This window comes from Phoca vitulina, unplaced genomic scaffold (assembly GCF_004348235.1).
Source record: "Phoca vitulina isolate PV1807 unplaced genomic scaffold, GSC_HSeal_1.0 scaffold2, whole genome shotgun sequence".
In the NCBI taxonomy this organism is placed as follows: domain Eukaryota; kingdom Metazoa; phylum Chordata; class Mammalia; order Carnivora; family Phocidae; genus Phoca; species Phoca vitulina.
The window spans coordinates 83,409,801-83,430,979 of record NW_022589705.1 but is presented as its reverse complement, the minus strand read 5'-3'; the positions used below and the strand labels follow the sequence as shown (position 1 = coordinate 83,430,979).

The window sequence follows — 21,179 nt, the reverse complement described above, 5'->3', positions numbered from 1 at the left end:
TTGGGCAAGGCCAACCAGTATCTATCACGCCAGGCAGAGGCCCCGAGCTGGGAGAGGTCCTGAGGTCGTCGTCCTCTCCAACCTGGCACCCAAGGCCAGCTAAGCAGCATCGCCCCACCTCCAGAAATGTCCTCCCAATACCGTTGCCAAATTGGACTCGTTTTTCAGGGTCCAACACCAATTCCGCTAGGTCCGTGAAGGTGTTTTAAAGCCCACCTTCCCCCACTGGGACGGACATCTGTCTCCCCCCTCTGACCACTAGTGGCACTTTCTTTGGATCCGTTTTGTCATCCTTATCTGCCTGTCCTGGAGTCTTTTGTATCCAGGTCTGTCTCTCCATCTGGGCTGAAGCCTCGAGGGTGGGGCCTGCATATCATTTATCTTTGAGCTTCCAGTGATCTCCTCCGCCTGGCACAGCTGGAGCTCGGATGAATGTTTGTTGAACTGAAGGGAATTGAAAATACAGACCCCTAAAGGAGGGATATGGCCATCCAGCCGTTTACGGCACGGCGCCTCGGCACCACTGCCCTTTGGGGTCCGATAATTCTACGTGGCGGGGAGCTATGGTTTAGTAGCGTCCTTGGCCTCTACCTACCAGATGCCAGAAGACACCTCTGGTTGTGACAACCAAAAGTTTGGACATGGCCAAATGTCCCCCCGGAAGGCAAAGTGCCTCTTGTTGAGAACCCCTGGAATATGGTTGATAAAGGGTTTTTCAGAAACAATCCCTTGGAGTAGGAATTCCCATTTAGCAGATGAGAAAGGCAAAGCTCACGCAGAGTTTGGACTGGGAGCGGAGTCTTGCCGATCCCACGACTCCGAGACCGTTCAGGACCCCAGCGAGGTCTTTGCTTCTGTGCTTTGGTGTGCTCGCTCCACTCTCATTCCCGCTTCCCCCCCATCCTGGGTTCCACCCTGTCCCCTTCCCCCCTGCCTGCCCCCATGGCCTGTGCCAGGCTGTGACGTACTGGTTGACCCCGCTGGTCCATGCACACTAGACCACAGGTGGTGCTTCAGCATGCCCTCTCGTCTTCTCCAGCACCTTGGCCTCCTCCCCGTGCTTAAACACGCTGATGGTGACCTGGCCCGTCTCAGAGCCGTACTTATTCTTGACGAAGACACCGTAGCGCCCACTGTCCTCACTGTTGACCCTTTCGATGGTGATGGTGACCTCCGAACCCCTCACTTCCATGCGGTAGCGGTCAAGGAAGGTGACAGGCTGGTCATTCTTTATCCAAGAGATTTCGGGGGTGGGGTCCCCCGAGATGACACAGGTCAGGCACAGGGTCTGTCGGAGAGGACAGGAAGGGACTGCTCAGTCTCGCCGCCTATAATCATACTTGGCGTTCACCTTCACTCCCCCAGACAGCTCCCAGCACAAGTTGTTCCTGGTGATAAATTTATTGCCTGTGTTCTATTGTAACCCATAAAAGGAGAACATTAAAGGGAGAGACATTTTATTTTAATCCCACATCCTCCATCCTCAAGTTTTCTACGGAAATACTTACTAGTTAGAATTTCAGACCATCATTATCCTAGCAATCATCTGCCCCACATTGGCCTGAACTTTGCTTTATTGCTTTTTGTCGCATATACACCATTATGATTTTACCATGCAAATAAGACTATATTGCTTTAATACGAAGGTTTATGAATTGGGTATGAAAATTCTTGAACAAGCTCTAACACAGAGCACTATAGTGTAATGATCAAACACTGTCTGGAGCTGAGCATATGCAGACTCTGTGAATCTCAGCTCTGTCCCTTCAAGCTGTGTGACCCTAGGAAAGTCTCTTGACCTCTCTGGGTCTCAGTTTGCTCAGCTATAAAGAGTGACTAAGAGTGGTAATAATACTCTACTTCCCATGGTTGCCTTGATGGTTAAACAAACGAAAGTATGTACACGTATATGGAACAGTGCCTGGCACAAAGTAAGCACCATACAAACATGAGCGATCATTTTCTAGAACACTAGGCTTGCATACTTTCAGGTCTAGAGGGGCTTTTAGGGATCATCTAGTAGAACTCCTATGGAAATGGAAATGGAAGTTCACAGGCAGAAGTCTGTGATGCCCAGGGCCACCTCCAGAGGTGGGATGAGCACCCCCAGGGGCCTGACACCAGGCTCAGTGTTTCCTTTACACCACACGCGACCAGCGAGTTGTGGTCCCTCGGCCAGGCTCTGGTGGAGCCAGCTCCTTTGGCTCTTGAATCCACGGTGCTACTCTGTATCATGATCTCTGATGGGTACAGAGGGAGTGCAGAGCGGGTAGTGCTCGCCACAGGCTGGGGCTGCTCGCTACCTTATCTTCCATGATGGTGGCTACATCTGGCAGGCCCCTCACCACTTTGGCACGATCTGGAAGGGAACAGAGAGACTCCAGTGATGAATGAATTCCTGCCACTGCTTCCCAGAATCAGGTCCCACAGAGTTGGGGTTCTTTTTAAGCCATGTTTTCTTTTCTCTCTTTTCATCATTTTGGGTGGAAATCTTTAAATTTGCGTTACATGTTTCCTTGCCTTCCCAAACAGAAGATGGGGGACATACTGTGCTTCTGTTATTGCCTTGAGGTGATCCTTATAATGGATGGTACCTGGAGGGGATAGTGGGTGCCCCTAGCCTCAAGAGCGGCGAAGGAGGAACTGACTGGGGACACGTGATGAAGCTAAAGTATGTGGACTTGGCGGTGGCATCCCTGCTGCTCAGCGGCCAAACCACGTCCCTCTGGGGTTGGGCCTGTGTTCCGGACCAGGTGAGGCCCCAGTGCCCCGCCAGCCAGACTGGCTTCAGCTCTGGAGGTCGTCCCTTCCCCAGGCCTCACGAGAGAGCCCGCCCAGCCTCATTCCTGTCAGTCCCGGCCTTTCAGGCCCCGGCTGCTGCCCTTGACCTTGTCTGTGAGCCTGCTCGGTCCACACCCACCATCTCCGCTATCCTTGGACCCCTTATCCATCCGTCTGTCTTTGTGCTGCCGCCGCCCACAGCCACACAGACCCCACGGGGGAACCGGGACTTCAGATCCCTGCTGGGAGGCATAAACTCATGGGAAGCTGCCCCAAACCCAGACACGAAAACAACAGAAATACGAGGGGACTTACTCTTCTCAATGATGGCCAAGGCTCTGAAAAACAGAAATGGGAAAAAGGCTCGAGTTTCATTTGTTAAAGATCAAGCCTGCCCTGGGTAGGGGTGAGGGGGGTGACAAGGGAAAGGTGGAGCTGGCCAAGGCTCCCGGGAAGGGGTCCTGTACCCAGCTCATGCCATATCCCCAGGGGCCTATGATTCACACAAGAAAGGAAAGAAAGGAAGGAGTTTGCACTTACTTCAGTCTCTGGTGCTCAGCCAAAGCATCATCAAAAGCTGCCAGAAGGAAAGAGAGGGAGGGAAGGGGTGCGTCAGCCCCTCAGCCCCTGTGACCTGCAGGTACAGGGCTTTGCGCCCACTGTTCCTCCACTGTCCTCCCCACCCTGTGTTCTCTTGGGGCAGTGCCTGGATTGGGTGGGGAGATAGGAGTCCCCTTCCCCCGCAAAGACCATGGGATTTTCTAAACAGGTTTCTCTGTGGCCAGCTCACCTTGTCCCGAGAGATCAGTTGAGAGCTGCCGGGTTTCCTTCCCCGCGGCTATCTCCAGGGTGTATTTGCCCTTGTCTGAGTCTTTGGGGTCCAGGATGTGGAGCCAGATCTCATCCAGCGTGGTGCCAGCCCTTATGCGGTCACCACTCTCCAGGCGCTTTTCTCTGGATATGAGGACAAAGAAGCGTTTGACTCGGCTCAGCTCATCGTGCTGGCTGCCTGTGGGGCTGCAGACACCCCCTACCCCGAACTCCTCTCCTGGGGTTTTGTTTCCAGATCTGTGGGCTGGCCATCCATCTATCACTCATTCATTCATTCATTCATTCGTTTGTTCGTTCAGCAAATCTGTGGCACATCAGCTATGTTCCAATGCCGAGTCTGTACTTGTGACACGTCCCGTAGGCTAGGGATCCAAGGAAACGGCGCTCCCAGGTCAGCGCCCACCACCTCCTCCACCCTCGGGGGTCACTTCCTCACCTTGTCATTCTCCTCAGCTCAAACCCTTCTAGTGTTTCTTCGAACAATCACCCTTCCCCAGCCCTTAAAAACCATAGAAACTCCTTCCTTTCTTTACTTAAACATCATTCCTGGAGACACCATGTCTTCAGTGTTGGGTCACAGAGGTGACACCTCTGGACTGGATCCTTGGGCTCAGTAACTCTAGCTGGGAAAGGAGTCCTTGGTTTGGGCTCTCACGCATTTGACAAACTTGACCAAATCAGTCTAGCCTTCTCCATAGGGCAGGTGCAGTAATGTCTGCTCTGCGAGGCTGAGGCATGCAGATAATAAGCAGCCCTGGGAAAAGAATGCTCTCAAACTGTCTGTGGTCACTTAGCTCCTAGCTGCCAGCCAGTCTCTGTGGGTAACCTATCCATCCTGCCTTCAAGCCCTGGCAGTCAGTCAGTCGTCAGCCCCCAGGTCCCTCTGCCTGTACCTCTTCCCTCAGCCCAGCTGCCTGAGTTTGCTAGGTCTGCAAAGACCCAAAAGGGCAACCTTGACCCACCTGACCATCTAGTTTTCCTTCCCTCCCCCAGTTCCCAGATGCTGCTCTAAGACAATGATCCTTCTGTGGCCATGGATGTTCTGGAAAACTGGTTTTATCACTAGGGTTCCGACCTTCCCTGGGGAACCTCCCTTCTGTGCCTTTAATTGCTGGTCCCTATCCCTGACTCCCTCTGTGGACAGCGCGACTGGTGGGAGACCTTGTCTCTGCCAACCCCTTGGGACTGGGCTCTGGGGCGGATGCTGCCTGTCCTCCCCCACCCTCTACCCCCCAAGCCTGGCTAGGGCTCCAGGGGAAGGCCAACTTACTTGTGGAACCAGGTGGTTTTCATGTACTGGATGTCAAAGTACTTGACCTTGCTGAAGATCCGGATCCCCTCCTCGGTCCCCTGGATTTTCAGTGGGGTCGCAGAGAGGGCTGGGGAGGCAAAGGAGAAGGCCAACGTCCTTTGGGCGGCACATTTTGGGGCCAGCCAGCTCACCCTGCTCTGGGGGTGTGCTGGGGGGAACGTGGCATTGCGAGGAGGCAGGAACTTCTCCCTCAATCTTTGAAGTTGGAAATGGTTGGAGGTGCCCTGGAGGCTGTTTGCATCAGGACAGGGCTGAGCAAAGTGGGGAGGGGGGCTTGCTTACCACCAATCCTGCCCAGCTCAGTGAAGATGGCATCCAGGGCTAGAGGAAGACAGAGAACGGTCAGCTGATGTAGGCCCCTCCCAGGGACGTGCCAGGGGTGAGCATGTCCCTGGAAAAGGCTGGTGGAACTCACGAACAGCTCAGGGCACAGGGAGCTCTGCAGGATGACTCCCATGGCTTGGGGTGAGGGGGTCTGGGGCACTCACTGATTGATGGGGCAGGGGAGCACCATGGATGGAGGGGAAATGGGCCAGCCTGACAATTTTCTTGAGGCTGGGCCAACCAGCCTGATGAGGAGTCTGGGGCCCGGTGTGGGGTGGAGGAGTGAACTCTGGCTTTGGGTCTTGAAGCCTAGGCTCACTGGTATATTGCAGAGAACATGGGTGTTGGTGTCAGAGTCCAGGCCCCTACTACTGACCAGCTGTGCAGCCCTGGGCAGGTCACTTAGCCTCTCTGTTGCCCCCAAGTGATATGGGGATCCCATACATTTTACCCCACAGGTCATATCACATCTTTTGATTCTGTGTGATCCCCTGGGTCCTCCTGGCCCATCTCTAACATCGCCAGTTCCTACCTTCCCCTGTGAGGTCCAGTATGGTGTCATCCTCCCCTCGATTGTCAGAAACCGTTGCTCTATAAATTCCCTTGTCCTCTTTGGACAGCTGGAAGGAAAAATGAGAGATGATGGTGTCAGAATGGGTTCTGGAAGGAGTGCAAATCAGCCTGGACTCTAGGCCTGTCCCTAACTCTCTGCATGATCTCAGGCAAAACTCTTCTCCTCTCTGGGCTCAGTTTACCCATCTGGAATGGGTGATCGCTAAGGCTCCTTCTAGCTCCAGAGCTCTTTGATTCCCAGTTCAGGGCTTGTCTGGGCCTAGGGGTGGGGGTGAGGGGGAGTTGAGGGCAGAAGCAGACACCCCACATTTGGATTCACAGGCAGCCGTGCCAAGTAGAGCATGAGGAACTCTCCTTGCAGAATCATCTGAGCTTTCATTCTCCCTGGACCCAGGGACCCCTCTGCATTTCTCCAGAAGGAAGTGTGTTATCTTCGGCCCAGGACAAGGGGCTCCTTTCTGGCACATGCTCATCATCCCCAAATGAAGTCTGAACTAACACTCAGCAAAGCAAGAACTTGGATTGTGCTTTTGAAGCATCTCCTTCAGGCCCCGGGAAGTACTCTCTGCTTCCCTGTCCCCTCCAAGGGGCCCTCCCACCCTGACCATCTCTACAGAGTGTGTTTTGACGCAGAATCCAAGGCAGAGACAGCTCGTAACCTGGGGATCGAAGGGCTGAACCCCAATAGTCCTCTCTTATGTCCCCCCCTCTCTCCCCAGTGAAGGCTCCAAAGTCCCAGCCAAGCCTGGGGGGAGAATGATTGGAGTGGCTTCTGACCCCACTCTCTAGCCTTGTGTCTTGGTATGTAAACCCTCTGAGCCTCCATTTACTCATCTGTAAAATGGTGGCATCATCCTTGCCTGGCTATGTGCTGTAGTTGCTGTGAGGATCAAGGGAGGTAACGCTTTAGAAGCCAGAAAATTCTGTGCCAGTTAGATGGACTGCTGTAATAAGCCTCAGTAGCTGCTAAGCTCTGTGCGAGGAGCTTGCACTGTGGTGACAAAGGCCAAGTCCTGGCCAGGATCTGGGGGAAGACCCTGAAATCATTATTTCCTTCCCAGTCAGCAAACCTGCATTTGCTCCAGTCCTCCTGGGCGCCTCGTGAGGCCACAGAAACCAGCAGCGGGGCAGAAAAGCACTGAATGTTTGAGAACAAGCCTGTGTTTCGATCGTAACCAGGCCACCCTCCTCTGGAGGCCAGGAGGGGGTCGTGGGCTGGAGAAGGGAGCTCCAGCTCTGCTTTGCTCTGCCCAGCCCTGCCCCCCACAGAGAGAGCCTTCCTGTCCCGAATCCCAGACTGTTGGTTGAGGTGGGAACGAACCTTTGAGAGACAGCCTCCCTTCTGACCCATTCATGCTACAGATGAAAACCAAGGTCACAGAAGGACAGTGACTAGCCCCAGGCCACACAGTGGCAGGGCCAGAAATGGAATCCAAACAAAAGGAAAAATCAGTATTACTGTTTCTGTCTTTATTTAAAATCTTGCTATTTCCCCCTCCATGGGCTTTTATTTTTTTGCATTAATTTTGATTAAAAAATACTGCATGAAATGTTATTTATCTTGATTACTGAGTTTTTAGTGCCCCCGTACATTTTGTGCTCGAAGCGAGTGCCTCACTTGCTTCACCCTGGTCCTGGCCCTGCTCCGGACTCCGTGCCCAGTGCTCTGGGTGCTGCCTGGGGGGGGGGGGGGTGAGACCTGAAGCTGGAGCTGCGCTTACCTCTTCGATGCACAGAGTTCCTACTCCAGTCTCTGGGTCGTACTGACCGTCCGGTGTCTCTCTCTTCTGGAAGAACCACTGGAAGTGGGTTTCCTTCTTGGTGTTGGTCGCCTGAGGGAGGTGGGGAATGAAGAGTCTCCCTCACACTTTCTCTTTTTAAGTAAAAACTCAACTCATTGGATCTTTTTTTTCCCCCCACAAACCTGACTCTCCCCCACCCCCACTCTTAGCTAATTCCTTCCTGGGTCTCAGCTATTCCTCACACCATATCTCCTCCGCTGGTTCTGCATTCTGGATTTTCAGTAATGGTGTGCCCTCCGCCTTTTGATCTCTTCCCTCCTCCATTTTTCCTTGTAAGTGCCTATGCCCCTTAGAGATGCAAGTTAGATGTCACCTCCTCCATGAGGCCTTCCTTGAAGCACGCCAGATGCCCCAATCATGATTAACCAATTTCTGGCACGTGTCTGGATCACAGCAGGAGGCATGCTGTTTTCCAAGGATCCTGCCTCAGACCCCTGGGCTCCTAGAGGCCTAAGGAGACCCCACTTCATCTTTGTATGTCCAGTGCCATGCAGAGTATCTGGTGCATAGTAGGTACTTTGAGTTCGCTGAATGGATATGATTCTGGGAGGGCACTCTCCCCTGCCCTTCCTGCCCTTCCCCAGTCATCTAAAGAGGCTGCCGGGTGCTGAGAAGGAGCCCCAGCTTTGCAGTCAGACAGACTGGGTTAAAACCGTGCTCTAGACTCTACCTCTTAGGTGTGGTCTAGAGCTCTTTCTCTACTTGTTTTCTGATCCATGCTTATCTCACAACACTGAGCACAGGGTCTGGCAAGACTACTAATAAACATCAGGGAATCCCCCTCAATATATAGACCCCTCACTTGCTGCTCCCAGATGCCCAGGCCCCACAGAACCCCTTCCCAGAACAGCAGGGAGATCCGGCTGAAGGCTGATCCAAACCACACTAATTCGGCTCCGTGGGCTCTTGCGGGGTGGGAGTGGGGGGATAGTTTTGTTTTCCAGTTAAATGTGGTCTCCCTGGGGCTACTGCTCCTTGGGGTCAGCCAAGCACAGGAATTCGGGGAAGTGGGCAAGGACAGCCCCCAGGCTTGGGGACGAGCCGCACATTCCCCGCACTGGGCCAGGGGGCAGGGCTGGACGCAGGGGCGGGGATTTGCCTTGCAGGTCAGCAGCACTTGGCAGTCCTCCGTGACCTTCCACTGCAAGGGCTCCTCGAAATACGGACCTGGAAGCGCAAAACAAACACCCCACCATCAGGGCGCCAGGCTCCTCCAGGGCGCCACCTGGTGGCGAGAGGGGCAGCCAGCGGGGGGCGGGCAGTCGGCGGGGCGGGGGGGTGGGCAGCTAGTGACCACAGGCCCCCAAGAGTGGCCTCCTCCAAGGCAGGGACTGCGGCGAGGCAAGCTGGGTGCTAGGGAGCGAAGTGTAAGGAGGTGTCACTCTCAGGGCTGGATTGATTCTCAGTGTCACTCTTGCATGGGGACAGAACTGGATTGCATTGCAGTGGCCCTCCCTCTGGGACCCAGCGGGGCTGAGGGATCCAGCAGGTCCCCAGCAGGTCCCCAGCACTGACCACTGGCCTCTTTTGAACTTCACCCCAGCGGTTCTTACCCTGTTTTCTCTTCCAGTCTCTTCTCTTAGCTTCTGCTTTCCTCAGAAGTTTGTCAAAATCTGTGAACACAGAGGGAGGAACTGGCCTGAGCCGGGAGGAGCGCAGGTCCGGAGAGGGGCAGCAGGATGGACAGAAAGCCCCAGAGCAGAGAGCGGAGAGCTGAGGTCGGCCTTGGGGCAGGGGTGGGGGTTGGGCGTGGCTGACCGTCATCCACCAGTGCCAGGGTGATCTGGTTTTTGGCTTTTCCATCCTGGAGCTGAGCAGTGTAGGACCCTTTGTCATCCTCCGACAGGTTCTGGATGATCACTTCCACCAGGCCCTTCTCTCGGACAAAATTGATTTTGCGGTTCTGGGGAGAATAAACCCGGAGAATCTTTTTTGCCCTTTTCCTATCCCAGGGGATTTGTGCTGTGGGGCACAAATCAGGGCGTACTTGGACTTGGGGGGTGATATGTGCGGAGTGAGAAGCCTTTGGAGACCGGGGCGGGGGTCCTGGGAACACCCATGGGGCCCAGCAGGCACAAGAAAGAGTCTTGGGTGCTTGAATTAATTGCAATTAATAATAAGCCCCCAACCCCTACGGTGCCACATTTTCTACTTCTTTCTACAAATCCCCATAGAAGTATAAAGGATAATATAAAAAATGCCTGTGTACTTGCGACCCAGAATTTTTCTTTTTTTAAAGATTTTATTTGACAGAGATACAGTGAGAGAGGGAACACAAGCAGGGGGAGTGGGAGAGGGAGAAGCAGGCTTCCCGATGCGGGGCTCCATCCCAGGACCCTGGGATCACGACCGGAGCCAAAGGCAGACGCTTAACGACTGAGATACCCAGGTGCCCTGCTACCCAGAATTAACACTCATTTACATTTTGTCGTGTTCTAACAGTTTTTAAAAGTTTTATTTTCCGGGGCGCCTGGGTGGCTCAGTTGGTTGGGCGACTGCCTTCGGCTCAGGTCATGATCCTGGAGTCCCTGGATCAAGTCCCGCATCGGGCTCCCTGCTCGGCGAGGAGCCTACTTCTCCCTCTGACCCTTCCCCCTCTCATGTGCTTTCTCTCTCTCTCATTCTTTCTCTCTCAAATAAATAAATAAAATCTTAAAAAAAAAAGTTTTATTTTCCACATTTAGGATTGTATTCCCTCTGGATTTATTTGTATGTATGATTTGAGGAGCCATCTGGTTTTATTTTTCTGTAGGGAAAACCAATAGTCCCAATGCTGTGCGCTGCAGAGCGCAGACTTGGTCACACATCCTCTACCATGTGCCAAGGTCATGATTAATCTTTATGCAGAACTTTCGCATCAGTTTTCTCATTTGCTTCTTCTGATTCTGGGACAACCAACTGTCATTGTACAGATACAGAAACTGTGGCACAGAGAGGTGAAGAGAGCTGCCCAAGGGCACACAGCCCTCAGGAGGTGGGTATGAGTCTTCTGACATCTAGCCCTGAGCTCTTTCTCCTCTGTTGGAACTGGTGCCCCTCTCTGAAACATATATCTTCTGATGGCCACTTTGCCACCCAGAGATGGAATGTGCAAATAACATGATGTCATGATTGAATCTCTCCTGAGATCGAAATTGCCATGTTTGTAAAAACAGTTGATTATGGGCAACTCGTGGCTCAATCTAATACAACCTACACACATGATTTTTTTCCCCAGAAAAGCAATGTAATACCACCACTGTAATATGAAGAAGAGATAAAAGCCATATGTATTTCAATAGTAGATCCTCAGACATAATCTCACTCATGTTGCACTGATTTATAATGAACTGGTTTGAATTTAAGGGAAATTAAGTAAAGCAAGAAGATCAAAAGCTATTTTGTACGAGAAGAACAGGAAAATGAATGAAAGAGCATAGGTAAAGTGGCTTGTAGAATAAGTCTCTATTTGGTGTATATTAAAACTGTGCAGGGGCACCTGGGTGGCTCAGTCAGTTGAGCGCCTGCCTTGGGCTCAGGTCATGATCTCAGGGTCCTGGAACCAAGCCTCATATCAGGCTCCCTGCTCAGCGGGCAGTCTTCTTCTCCCTTTCCCTCTGCCCCTTCCCACTGGTTGTGCTCTCTCTCTCTCTCTCTCAAATAAATAAAAAGAAAATCTTTAAAAGAACCCCCAAACTGTGCAAAAATCCGTTGTATTTATATTACAGAATTAGGGTCTAGGCTTGGATAATTATGAGCATGAATGTAGGTTTTTAATCTTAAGAATGTCTGGTCAGATATTCAAAAGTTGTGTGTATGGGGGGGCATGGGCATTCTTTATCTGTGGGAGAGTCCTTGCATTGGCGGGCAGCTAGCCCTGAGCCCTCCACCACAACTAAAAGCCAGGTGTCCCACCCTCACCGCATCCCTGGGACAGCCAAAGCATGTGGCTGTTTCTGAAATGTCCACTAGGGGGCGGTGCTGGGCCGCGGACACCCGGGCAGGGGTACTTCCCCTAAGCAGTCTGAGCCCCCAATTACCGGTGAGCTGAAGATCTCCTTCTCGTTGAAGATTAGATGCAGCTCAGCGGCCGGAGATAACTTTTCTACCTCCAGCCACAGCCGCACGTCTCCTTGTTCGAGGATGTCAACGTTCCAGCCAGAGATCAGCTTGATCGCTGCGAGGCAGAGGACACGGAGGAGGGGTGAGTGGGGCACCCTTCTCCCCTCCTCATTCCTGACCAGCCCCACCTTGAGCACATCCTGGGCGTTTAACGGGCAAAGTGCTTGAAGCGTCTGAAGGCCATGCCACTCACTCATGTTGCACTGATTTGTAATGAACTGGATTGAATTTAAGAGAAGTAAAGCAAGAAGATCAAGAGCTATTTTGTAAGAGAAGAAGAGGGAAGTAGAGGTTTAGATGATCCAAAATCCAAACTACTAAAGAGCCAATGATAATGATTACAAGGAGACGAAACCATCTGCTCTGCCTTCCTTTGTACCCCCTCCCCTCCCTGCCGGCCGCCCCTTTCCCTCTCATGGACTGCTGACTCCCTGGGCCCCTGACTCTCCAGCCCCATGATGTTCCCGTCCTCTGCCCCTCCGCTAGGTTCTGGCTCTCCGCCCCGTTCAGCTCTGCTCAGGACACCCCAGTGGGCCCAGCTTACTTGGGTTCCTGATCTCATGGCTCAACTTCTTCAGCTTGTCCAACTCTGGGACAGGAAGAAACAAAGGGAAAAAACCAAAGAGAATGAAATGCCTGGGCAGTGGGTCCACGGGAGCCATCCCAAGAGACTCCCGCCTCAACCCGGAGTCGCTTGCTACACAGGAGGTGATGATGAGCACTGTGGGCCTTGGCCCCGGGGCACCGAGGGGGAGGGGGGGGCTGCTGCGGGCCACCCTGAGATCAAGTGTCACCTCCTCCAAGAAGGGCCCACCAAGTGCCAGTCTCCACGTTACGTCACTAGTCCTCACACAACGCTGTGGGGCGAGCATTGTTGCCCACCTCCCACCACTCCAGGCTCACTGGTCCGGGAGCCCCAGTGTTCCCCCACTGTAATATGCTGTCCCACCTTGGAGGGTCTGGCCCCTCTCCTGAGCACTTCAGTCTACAAGTCACTAGGGCAGCTCGGTGGGGTGCTGTCTCTTCGCTTACTGCTTCTGTGTGTTAGGTTTGTAGATTTGTCTCTTCTGCTAAGCTGAGCTCTGGACCTACATGAGTGTCTGCACACAGTAGGTGCTCAATAAATATGTGTGGATGGAAGAATTGGCAGGGGTAGAGCCCATACTTCATTTTCCCGCATAAGCCCCAGAGTCCTTAGTATGATGAGTCTGGACTCATGGCAAGTAAAAGCAAAATAAAACAAATCCCAAACATATCCTGTTTGTGGATGGCTTTCGTGTGCCTAGAATTGTGTGTGCATAACATTGTTTCAGTTGGGGCAGCCAGGGGGGATTATAATGTCCCTTTACAGATGAGCAAGCTGATGTCCAGAGGGCTGACATGACTTGCTCAACATCAAACAGCCAGGAAACTGTGGACCTGGAATTGGAACCTGAGCCTCTCTGGCTTCTGCTTCTTAACAAAATCAGAGGGTTTCCTGAGCAACCAGCAGGGGAGGCAATGGGCTGTCCCTCAGTTACTCTGGAGACAGCAGAGAGTGAGCCTTGTCATCATCCACACCGGCTCCAGTTCTGCTTAAATCATCAAACATGGATGCCCCTTGAGACGCGGCATCTACTCTCTGGTTTGCCACAGTCCCCACTGCTCCCTATTGTCACCTTCATTCCTCAGACCAGCTGCCATTTGCAATTTATGCTCACACTGCACTGTTGTATTTCTGGGGTTACAGAAGAAGGTGAAAGGATTCTGGCACCTTTGCTTTTATCGAACGTAGAAAAAGGAAAGAGAGACAAAAAGGATGTGAACTCCACCAAGCAGGGATTTTTGACTCTTGCGCCCACTGATGGAATCCCCATTGGCACAGGGCAGGTGCTCAATAAATCCTGATTAATTGCCTGGCTGGCTGAATGGGCCTCCTTCTCTGGAAATTGCTGCTTTATTAATTTTTGTTTCTTCTTGCCAGCCTCTGGGGACATTTGTGTTTGGGACTCCCTCTGGGCCCGTCTCTCTGGGGAGGCGGCAGTGGGGTGGGGGCTTTACCTTCCTCCGTCAGCGTGTGGCTGGCCGAGATGTCTTCATCAGCATCAGTGACCACCACGGAGTAGGTGCCCAAGTCCTCAAGGCCAGGCTCTTTCAGGATGACCTTGGACCTGGCAGACAGAGGAGAGCAGAGACTCAGGGAGGCGCCCTGTGCACTGGAGGCCTGGGAGCTGGAGGCCCCGTCCCCTGCCACAGCCCTGGCCCCGCGAGGCAGCAGGGGTGGTTGCCTCCTTGCCCCGCCGTGGGGAGCCCTACCCAGGGCAGCTCTGGCCCGGCCCCTTCAATGGCCCCGTTAGCCAGGCTCTCTTCTCATTGGCCGCACTGCCCAGTCTCTCCCCCCAGGGCTCAAGTCATCGTCTGGACTGGGCTGAAGCCAGAGCTGCTGGCGCTGGGGGAGGGAGATGTGGGGACATTTGACATCTGGTCCCAACCCCTCTTTTTACAGATGAGGATGCTGAGCCCAGACAACTTTTAAGAGCAAGTCAGCGTTTGCAAGCGCCCAGGCTAGAGACCAAGGTCTCCCTGGAAGCACGCGTGCAAAGGCACATGCCATTCCTTGCAGAAGAAGAACTGCTAATGAATATTGTCCTTTCTGCCCTTAAATGCACTGTCCCCTCATTGCTCCCCAAGGTGGTGGCAGCATCCTTGGAGAGGGATCAGGCAGCCCCTGTCAGGTCCGTTATCTGTGAGTCCGGCCAGGTGGTCTCACCCATGAGCTCACCTGCCAACATTTGGGACCTGTGGATGGTTAGGCCGCCCCCTCTCCCCTCACTTACTTGTTAGCTTTCTCCTCGATCTTGACCCTCTGGGGGTCTGGTGGGCCCTTGTAGTCCTTGGACCACTGAAACTCTGCTGAGTCAGGGGCCTCAGGAGCTTCGAAAGCCAAGTAGATAAAGCCTTCTTCATCCACACCAACCTTGATCTCTCGGGCATCTGAGGGCAGGATCCAAGGGCAGGGAGGCATGGAACATTTAGAAGTAATAAACCAGAGCATATACCTCCCTGCTAAACCTTCCCATGGCTGCCCATTGTGCTTGAATAAAATAATAACCCCCTGTCTCCTTGCTGTGGCCTCCAAGGACTTGTGATCAGCTCCTTCTCAACTCAAATGTCATACCTCCTCAGGGAGGCCCTCCCTGACTGCTCTGGCTAAAGTAAGCCCCACCGCACCATACCACCCTTCTCATTTACTTTATAGCACTTACTACCCTCCTAAATCATCACCTTATCATCATTTCCTTGTTTCCTGTCCATCCTGCCTCTCCCCTATGTTCGAACAGGGGCCTTGCTTTCTTGTCACTGCTGTGTCCCCAGTGCAATGTGGGCATCACCAAAGATGTGTTGGTAAAAGAATAATAAGTAATGAATGAATAAGTAAAAGAATGGAAAGAGAACGTGCTTTACAGTTCGCAGAGCCGAGTGATTCCATCATGGACTAGCTGTGTGACCAGATCACTTAACCTCGGAGCTACAACAAAATCAGTTCTAAGGTGGGGGCAGTGATTCCTCACTCAGGGGCTTGTGGGGAGGGCCAGGGCCTTGTGAGGATCTAGCTCAGCACCTGGTGTGTGTGGTAGGAGGGGACCTCAGGAGTTGTGACTGCAAGACAGACAAAGCCTCATGGGGTAGCCAGAATGCTGTTGGGTATTATTTTAAACATCCACAAAGCGTTGTGTGAATTTATGAATACAGCATATGAAAGAAGGGAAGACCCCATCAGATAGAAAGAAATGCTCATATCTTGGGGTCCCACAGAAAGAAACGGGAGTGGGGTGGGGGGAGAAATAGGCAAGAAGGAAAGGCAGAGCTGGATGATGTGGAGGGGGCAGCGGGAGGGGGTCCCTTCCTGCTACAGATCCACGTGCTCCTCCTGACCCTCCTCTGGCCCCTGCCTGTCCTTGGTGGCGCAGCCCGGCCATGTGGTGCTGGTACCTCTGCCCGCCCCTACCTGGCTTGTCTTCCAGGAGTATGGGGTCGGTGGGCATGGACAGTTGTCCCGGACCTGCCGAATTCACGGCCTGAACCTGGAACACGTAACTCTTCCCCGGCTGCAAGTCAGAGATCTGGGGGACGTGGAGGGGTGGGCGAGAGTGAGCATGAGGACAGCGAAGACCGGCCCTCCCTCCGGCCCCGGCCGTGGACTGCAGGGAGCCCCTCTCGTGGAACTCCACGGGGCGCAGGCTGCCCTGGGGTGGGGGGCAAGCTAGGAGCGCACTGCCCTCCCCAGTCCCAGTTTGTAGTTGGTCCCTGCACAGGGATTACCTCCCACGCCCGTGCCCCCTGGAATTCTGCCCGCTCAACTCATCACCTGCCTCTCAACAAGAAGACACTCTCCTTTCCTGTGCCCCATCTCTCCAACCATCACCCCAGAGAGAAGCCTGGGGACCATCTCTGACATCTTTTTCTGGAGCCCTACCCATCTAATCACCGAGTTCATATCTTATTTCCTTAACATTTCTCAAACATGGCTTCTCCTCTCCGTGTCCCAGCCACGGCCCCGATCGAGGCTTCATTTCTCTTCACCTGGATTAGTCCAACAGTTTCCTAAATGGTGTCCCTGACTCTAGGCCCTTCCCAGTCTACCTTTCCTTCTGCCAATTTTTCCAAGATGCCGGTCTCATTGGGTTTAAATCTTTCAGCGGCCTTCAGGGTAAAGTTCAGATTTTGAGGTTTAGTTCCTGAAGTCTTCCTAATCTGGCCTTAGCCTTCTGCGCTCATACCCCTCTGGGGAACCCCTCCACGTGCCCACGTTCACCTCATCTGTTTCCCCTTTCACGGCTCCACGCCTTTGTCTTTGCTGAGCCCTCTACCTGGCATGTCCTCCCCTCTTTCTTGTCCTAGCCAATACCAACTCATCCTGGACTGCTCAGCTCGGGCAGATCCAAGGATTCCAGGAAGGGTCTCTTACCTTCCTCCTTGGAACTCCCAGAATCCCTTTGGACCCCCCTCAATGGTATAGTGCACAGTCTGGTAATTGCCTGTTGCCCCAAAGACCAAGACTTATTTAGCTCTTTATGTCTAGGACCTGGTTCCAGACCTGGCACTAAGTTGGTGTCAAAAGGCATTTAGTAAATGACTGAGTACCAGCCAATGACCCACAATGCAGAAATGGTGCCAAGTCACCGAGGCCCACCCAGTTCTGGCCTGGGCCAACCTATGTGGGGAGGCAGAGGGACCGTCCATCTCTCGGGGCTCTCTCGGGCCGGCTGCCCAGCACTGGCTGATTCAACCGCAGGGAGCCTGGCCCCATGGAGCAGAAACCACAAGTCTCAGAGCATGCCCCTGGCCAAGGCTTGTCCTCCCTGCTTCTGTTTTAGGTGGCCTTGCTGTTATTTTCTCGAAATTAAAGTTTTTTTTTTTTTTTCCCGAGTATAAAAGACATACACACTTGTTGGAAAAATATTAAAGCAATAGAGAAGAATATAAAAGGAAGGGTTACAGCCCCCCTGGCAGCCGCCCCCCACCAGAGATGGCCAGAAATAACAATTTTGTAAAAATCCGTTTAGACTTTGAAATGCACATAAGCCATGAGAAACGTGGCGTGTATCATGTTTGTTAGTATCTTACTCTTTCCACATTGTTTTGGGCGTCTCGAACTTGCCTTCTTTTCTCTTGGTGCTAACTGATGGGATGCTCACGTGTGGTCTTGAGAACTGCTCACCCTCCTGCTCATTGGTGAAAGACACCTCAGCAAAGTGAGCTGGAGAAGACATTCCCCCTTTCCCTAGAGCTCCAGAAAACAAAATCTAATCCACATCATGGAACTGTCCTCACCCTGTTCCTCAAACATGGGCGGCTCGTGAGCCAGGCTGGCTGCAGGGCTGGGCGCTAGGTGTGCAGAGGCGGCCCCAGGGACCTGGAAGTCTGGGACTCTGACTGATGGTCTAAGGTATCGATTTGTGTCCACTGAGAATGCTGCAATAGACACTTTGTTTTCCCGCATGGACAATTTCTGTGAGGTGGTGGAAGTTAAAACCACCACCCCAGGTGAATAAAACCAATGATTCTGCTAGATTTCTTATTTATCGGAAGAGTTTAGAGTTTGTTTCTCATTTAAATTAAGAAATATCTATCTGTGTAGATGTTTGTTAATGTATGATATATATATATATGTAGTATGTTATCTAACATAAATATCCTACTTTGTATTCTGATTTTTTTCTTAGCCACATATGATGGATATATTTTCATGTCAGTACATACATGTAGGTCCACCCCATTGTCCTTAAACTACCATAGTCCTTATACTACCTGGTCCAGGATTCCGCTTGAAGGATACACTGATTTATTTAAGCAAACCCCCTATAGATGGACGTTTAAATTATTTCCAACTTTTGCCTTGATAAACCATACTGCCGTGAGCATCTTTGTCCTTAGATCTTTGCACACTTGCTTAATCATTTCCCTACAATCCAATCCCAGAAGCAGAATTCGGTGCTCAAGGGGGATGCATGTCCAATGCTGACATACCTGGCTGATGATAAGTGAGGGTTTAGGAGGAGTCTGCCCAGCTTGGAGCAGGTTAAGACAGCCAGCCCGACTATCAGCTTACTGTGTGACCCTGGGTGTGCCCCTACCCCTTCTCTGGTCCTCTACTGACATTAAGTGAGGGCAGCGATCTCTGAGGTCATTCCGGCCCTGATGTTCTGTAATCCTGCCATGTCCAGTGGCAGGGAAGGCTGAGGGTGGGACATGGGGTGAAGGGGCAGGGACTCACCCTCAGGTGGGTGCCAGAGATGAGGTCTGGGGTGACAGGCTTCCATTGTTCAGAGCCTTCCTCTTGGACACTGATGCGGTAGCCCGTGATGGGCCCAGCTCCTGTGTACAGCGGGGGCTCCCACTTCAGCATCAGGGAGGTGGCCCGTACCTCGAACGCTTGCACATCATATGGGGGGCCTGTGGGAGGTGGGGGAGAGGCGGAGTTGGCCGGCCAGAGAGGTGGGCAGCGAGCCGGGTGGCCAGGCATCAACCCTTGTCAGTCTGCCAGTTACAACCGGGCCTGGGAGCACCTGCTCTGGGCACAGTGGGGACCTGGCAGGCCTTGGCTTCATGACAAAGCTCGGTTTGGGCCTGGGCCTGAAATAGGGTTAACTCTTCAAAATGTGCTCATCATCACTTTTTCCAGAAGCATCCGTGATCTTTTCCTTCCCTATCCCAGGCAGCAGTAACCCTTCTAACCTCTTTGTTCTTTCAGTGATCAGTGTAGGGGCTAAGGCATGACCTTCAGAGTCAGCTCCCCGGGGTTCATGCCCCAGCTTCACCTTCTCGGGCTATGGGGACTCTGGGTAAGTTATTCGGCCCCTATGTTCCTGTCTCCTCATCTGCAAAGTAGGGATAATAATAGTTCTTATAATCTAGTGCTGTTATGAGCATTAATGGCATAACCTGTGGAATCTGTTGGTACATGCTAAGTACCCAATAAATACCAGTTATTTATAATTATTGTCTCAGGCATCACACATACTCATTATCTGCCATTCGCTTGAAAAAACCAGCACTGAGCTGAACAGAATGATGGAAGGTTATGATCCTTGCTTCCTAGGGAGGAGGTGAAGGCTCATATGGGGGAAAGCTCACAGGGTTGTGGGAGTGGAGTGCAGGATGTTGGTCACCCTAGCAGTGTGCCCTTGGGGTTTGACATTGGTCTGTGGCCAGAATCAGAGCTCAAATGGTGTGTTGAGCTAAGGGGTAATTTATGCTGAGGTTACAGAGCCAGTTGATGGCCAAGGTCAGGGGTCCTCTAAAGCAAGGTTAAGACTGTCTGTGTCAGAGATTACAGGGTCTCTTGGTGGAAAGGGCCAGTGGTCTGAGGTCTGGGACCAACAGAGCAAGCTTGGATGCACAGAAAGCTTGGTGGTGCTCATCTCACTGGTTGGATTTGGGGAGGGGGCGGGGCGGGGGCAGGTGCTGGACTTCAGTGTCTTCAGACCTCTCACCTGGTTGGGGCATCGTCCACTCTTTGCACTCAAACAGGCTGCTGGGTGCCGACAGCTCGCCAACCCCTGCCCAGTTTGCTGCCCGGGCACGGAACTCATAGAAGTGGCCTTCACAAAGGTTACTGACCTTGAAGAGCAGAGACAGATGGTGAAAGCCAGGGCTGGGGCCGAAAGGAAAGAGGTACGGTGGCAGGGGAGAGGTCAGAGCAGGAAGACCAGGGGGCCTTAAATGAGATTGCCCAAGTGAATGTGCACTTGAAAATTAGCCAGATTATCGAGTCCAGGGCACCTGAGGCCTCTCTTGGCTTTAGGACCTCCAATAGTGACCTCTGGGCTCCACCTGCCCTGGCCAGGACACCAGGCCAGTGGCCCCATTCCAGGCTTACCTTGCAGACCCGGGTGGGGATGGGCTGCTGGTTGACTGGGTGCCAGTCCAGCTCCTCTGAGTCGTGCTGGTCCAGGAAGTAGCCCAGGATCTTGCCACCTCCACGATGCTTGGGGGGCTTCCACCCAATGACCATATCATTTTTCCCACAGTTCAGGAGCATGAAATCATACGGGGCAGATGGCGTGGCTGTGGGGAGGAACGAGGTGAGGACTGCTGCTTCCTGGGGGTGGCCAGATTGGGCAGGGGGGCCCGAGGGAGCCAACAAGCCTCCCCCAGTGGATGCCCACCCTGCTCTGGGGGTACTCACTTAGCCAGCAGCATTTGCTGGTAAACCTGACTCTGCTACCTGCAGGGCACCTGGGCCTCAGAGCTGGTCAGACATCAATCACCCTATGGCCTCAGGCCATTGTCATTTCCTCCCCAAAGGAAAGGGGTGGGGGTCGGGATCTGCTCTAGCTCCCCTCAGAGGACTTACGCTCCCTTGGCCTCTGGGGTTGGACCCTCCAAGATATGGTCTATAAGCCCCTGCTTTCTGCCCAGCCCAGAGCTGCCCCCGAGAGACGTGCGGCTGCACCTGCCCTTTGCACTTACCCAGAGCCTGCTTGACCCTGATGGGTTCGGTGACAGCTGAGCTCTCGCCGACCCCAGCCTCGCTGACTGATCTGACACAAAACTCATACTCCTTCCCCGTCCTTAGCCCAGGAACTGTGAACCTGGAAGAGAAATGTGCAAGCTTTCAGGGAGGGCCAAACAGCTTGCAGACATCACTGAACTTTTTAGAACAACCTTGTGGGATAAGTAGCCACCAGCAATAGGATTTGAAGGTTTGGGGCCAGTTCTTACCTAAAGATATTGCTCCTGCCCCCAAAGTGATGCCCTCACCCTGGAGGGTGACGTTATTAAGATTTGAAAGGTTGGAGGAAGGTGGTCAAAAGGTAGAAACTTTCAGTTCTAAGGTAAATCAGTACTAGGGATGTAATATACACCATGGTGATCATAGTTAACACCACTGTGTGATATACAAGAAAGCTGTTAAGAGAGTAGATCCTAAAAGTCCTCATCACAAGGAGAAACCATCTCTCTCTCTTTTT

The 21,179-nt window shown here is 52.8% G+C and overlaps 1 protein-coding gene across 1 annotated transcript in view; it reads right to left on the bottom strand.

The window, feature by feature from the left end:
• Positions 1–351: 351 nt before the first annotated feature.
• The window catches only part of MYOM3 (myomesin 3), a 43,086-nt gene continuing 22,258 nt past the window's right edge, over positions 352–21,179 (bottom strand). The window contains exons 16-37 of the mRNA XM_032418059.1: positions 20,680–20,801; positions 20,087–20,274; positions 19,701–19,827; positions 18,482–18,660; positions 15,713–15,827; positions 14,541–14,697; positions 13,765–13,874; positions 12,269–12,313; positions 11,643–11,779; positions 9,382–9,526; positions 9,177–9,236; positions 8,723–8,790; positions 7,543–7,653; positions 5,781–5,868; positions 5,207–5,245; positions 4,883–4,991; positions 3,572–3,735; positions 3,322–3,358; positions 3,097–3,119; positions 2,304–2,359; positions 969–1,288; positions 352–444 (exon numbers count right to left, since the gene is read on the bottom strand). Coding sequence (XP_032273950.1) covers positions 995–1,288; positions 2,304–2,359; positions 3,097–3,119; positions 3,322–3,358; positions 3,572–3,735; positions 4,883–4,991; positions 5,207–5,245; positions 5,781–5,868; positions 7,543–7,653; positions 8,723–8,790; positions 9,177–9,236; positions 9,382–9,526; positions 11,643–11,779; positions 12,269–12,313; positions 13,765–13,874; positions 14,541–14,697; positions 15,713–15,827; positions 18,482–18,660; positions 19,701–19,827; positions 20,087–20,274; positions 20,680–20,801 — 2,374 coding nt within the window. The 3' untranslated portion in view covers positions 352–444; positions 969–994. The remainder of the gene's footprint in view (positions 445–968; positions 1,289–2,303; positions 2,360–3,096; positions 3,120–3,321; positions 3,359–3,571; positions 3,736–4,882; positions 4,992–5,206; positions 5,246–5,780; positions 5,869–7,542; positions 7,654–8,722; positions 8,791–9,176; positions 9,237–9,381; positions 9,527–11,642; positions 11,780–12,268; positions 12,314–13,764; positions 13,875–14,540; positions 14,698–15,712; positions 15,828–18,481; positions 18,661–19,700; positions 19,828–20,086; positions 20,275–20,679; positions 20,802–21,179) is intronic.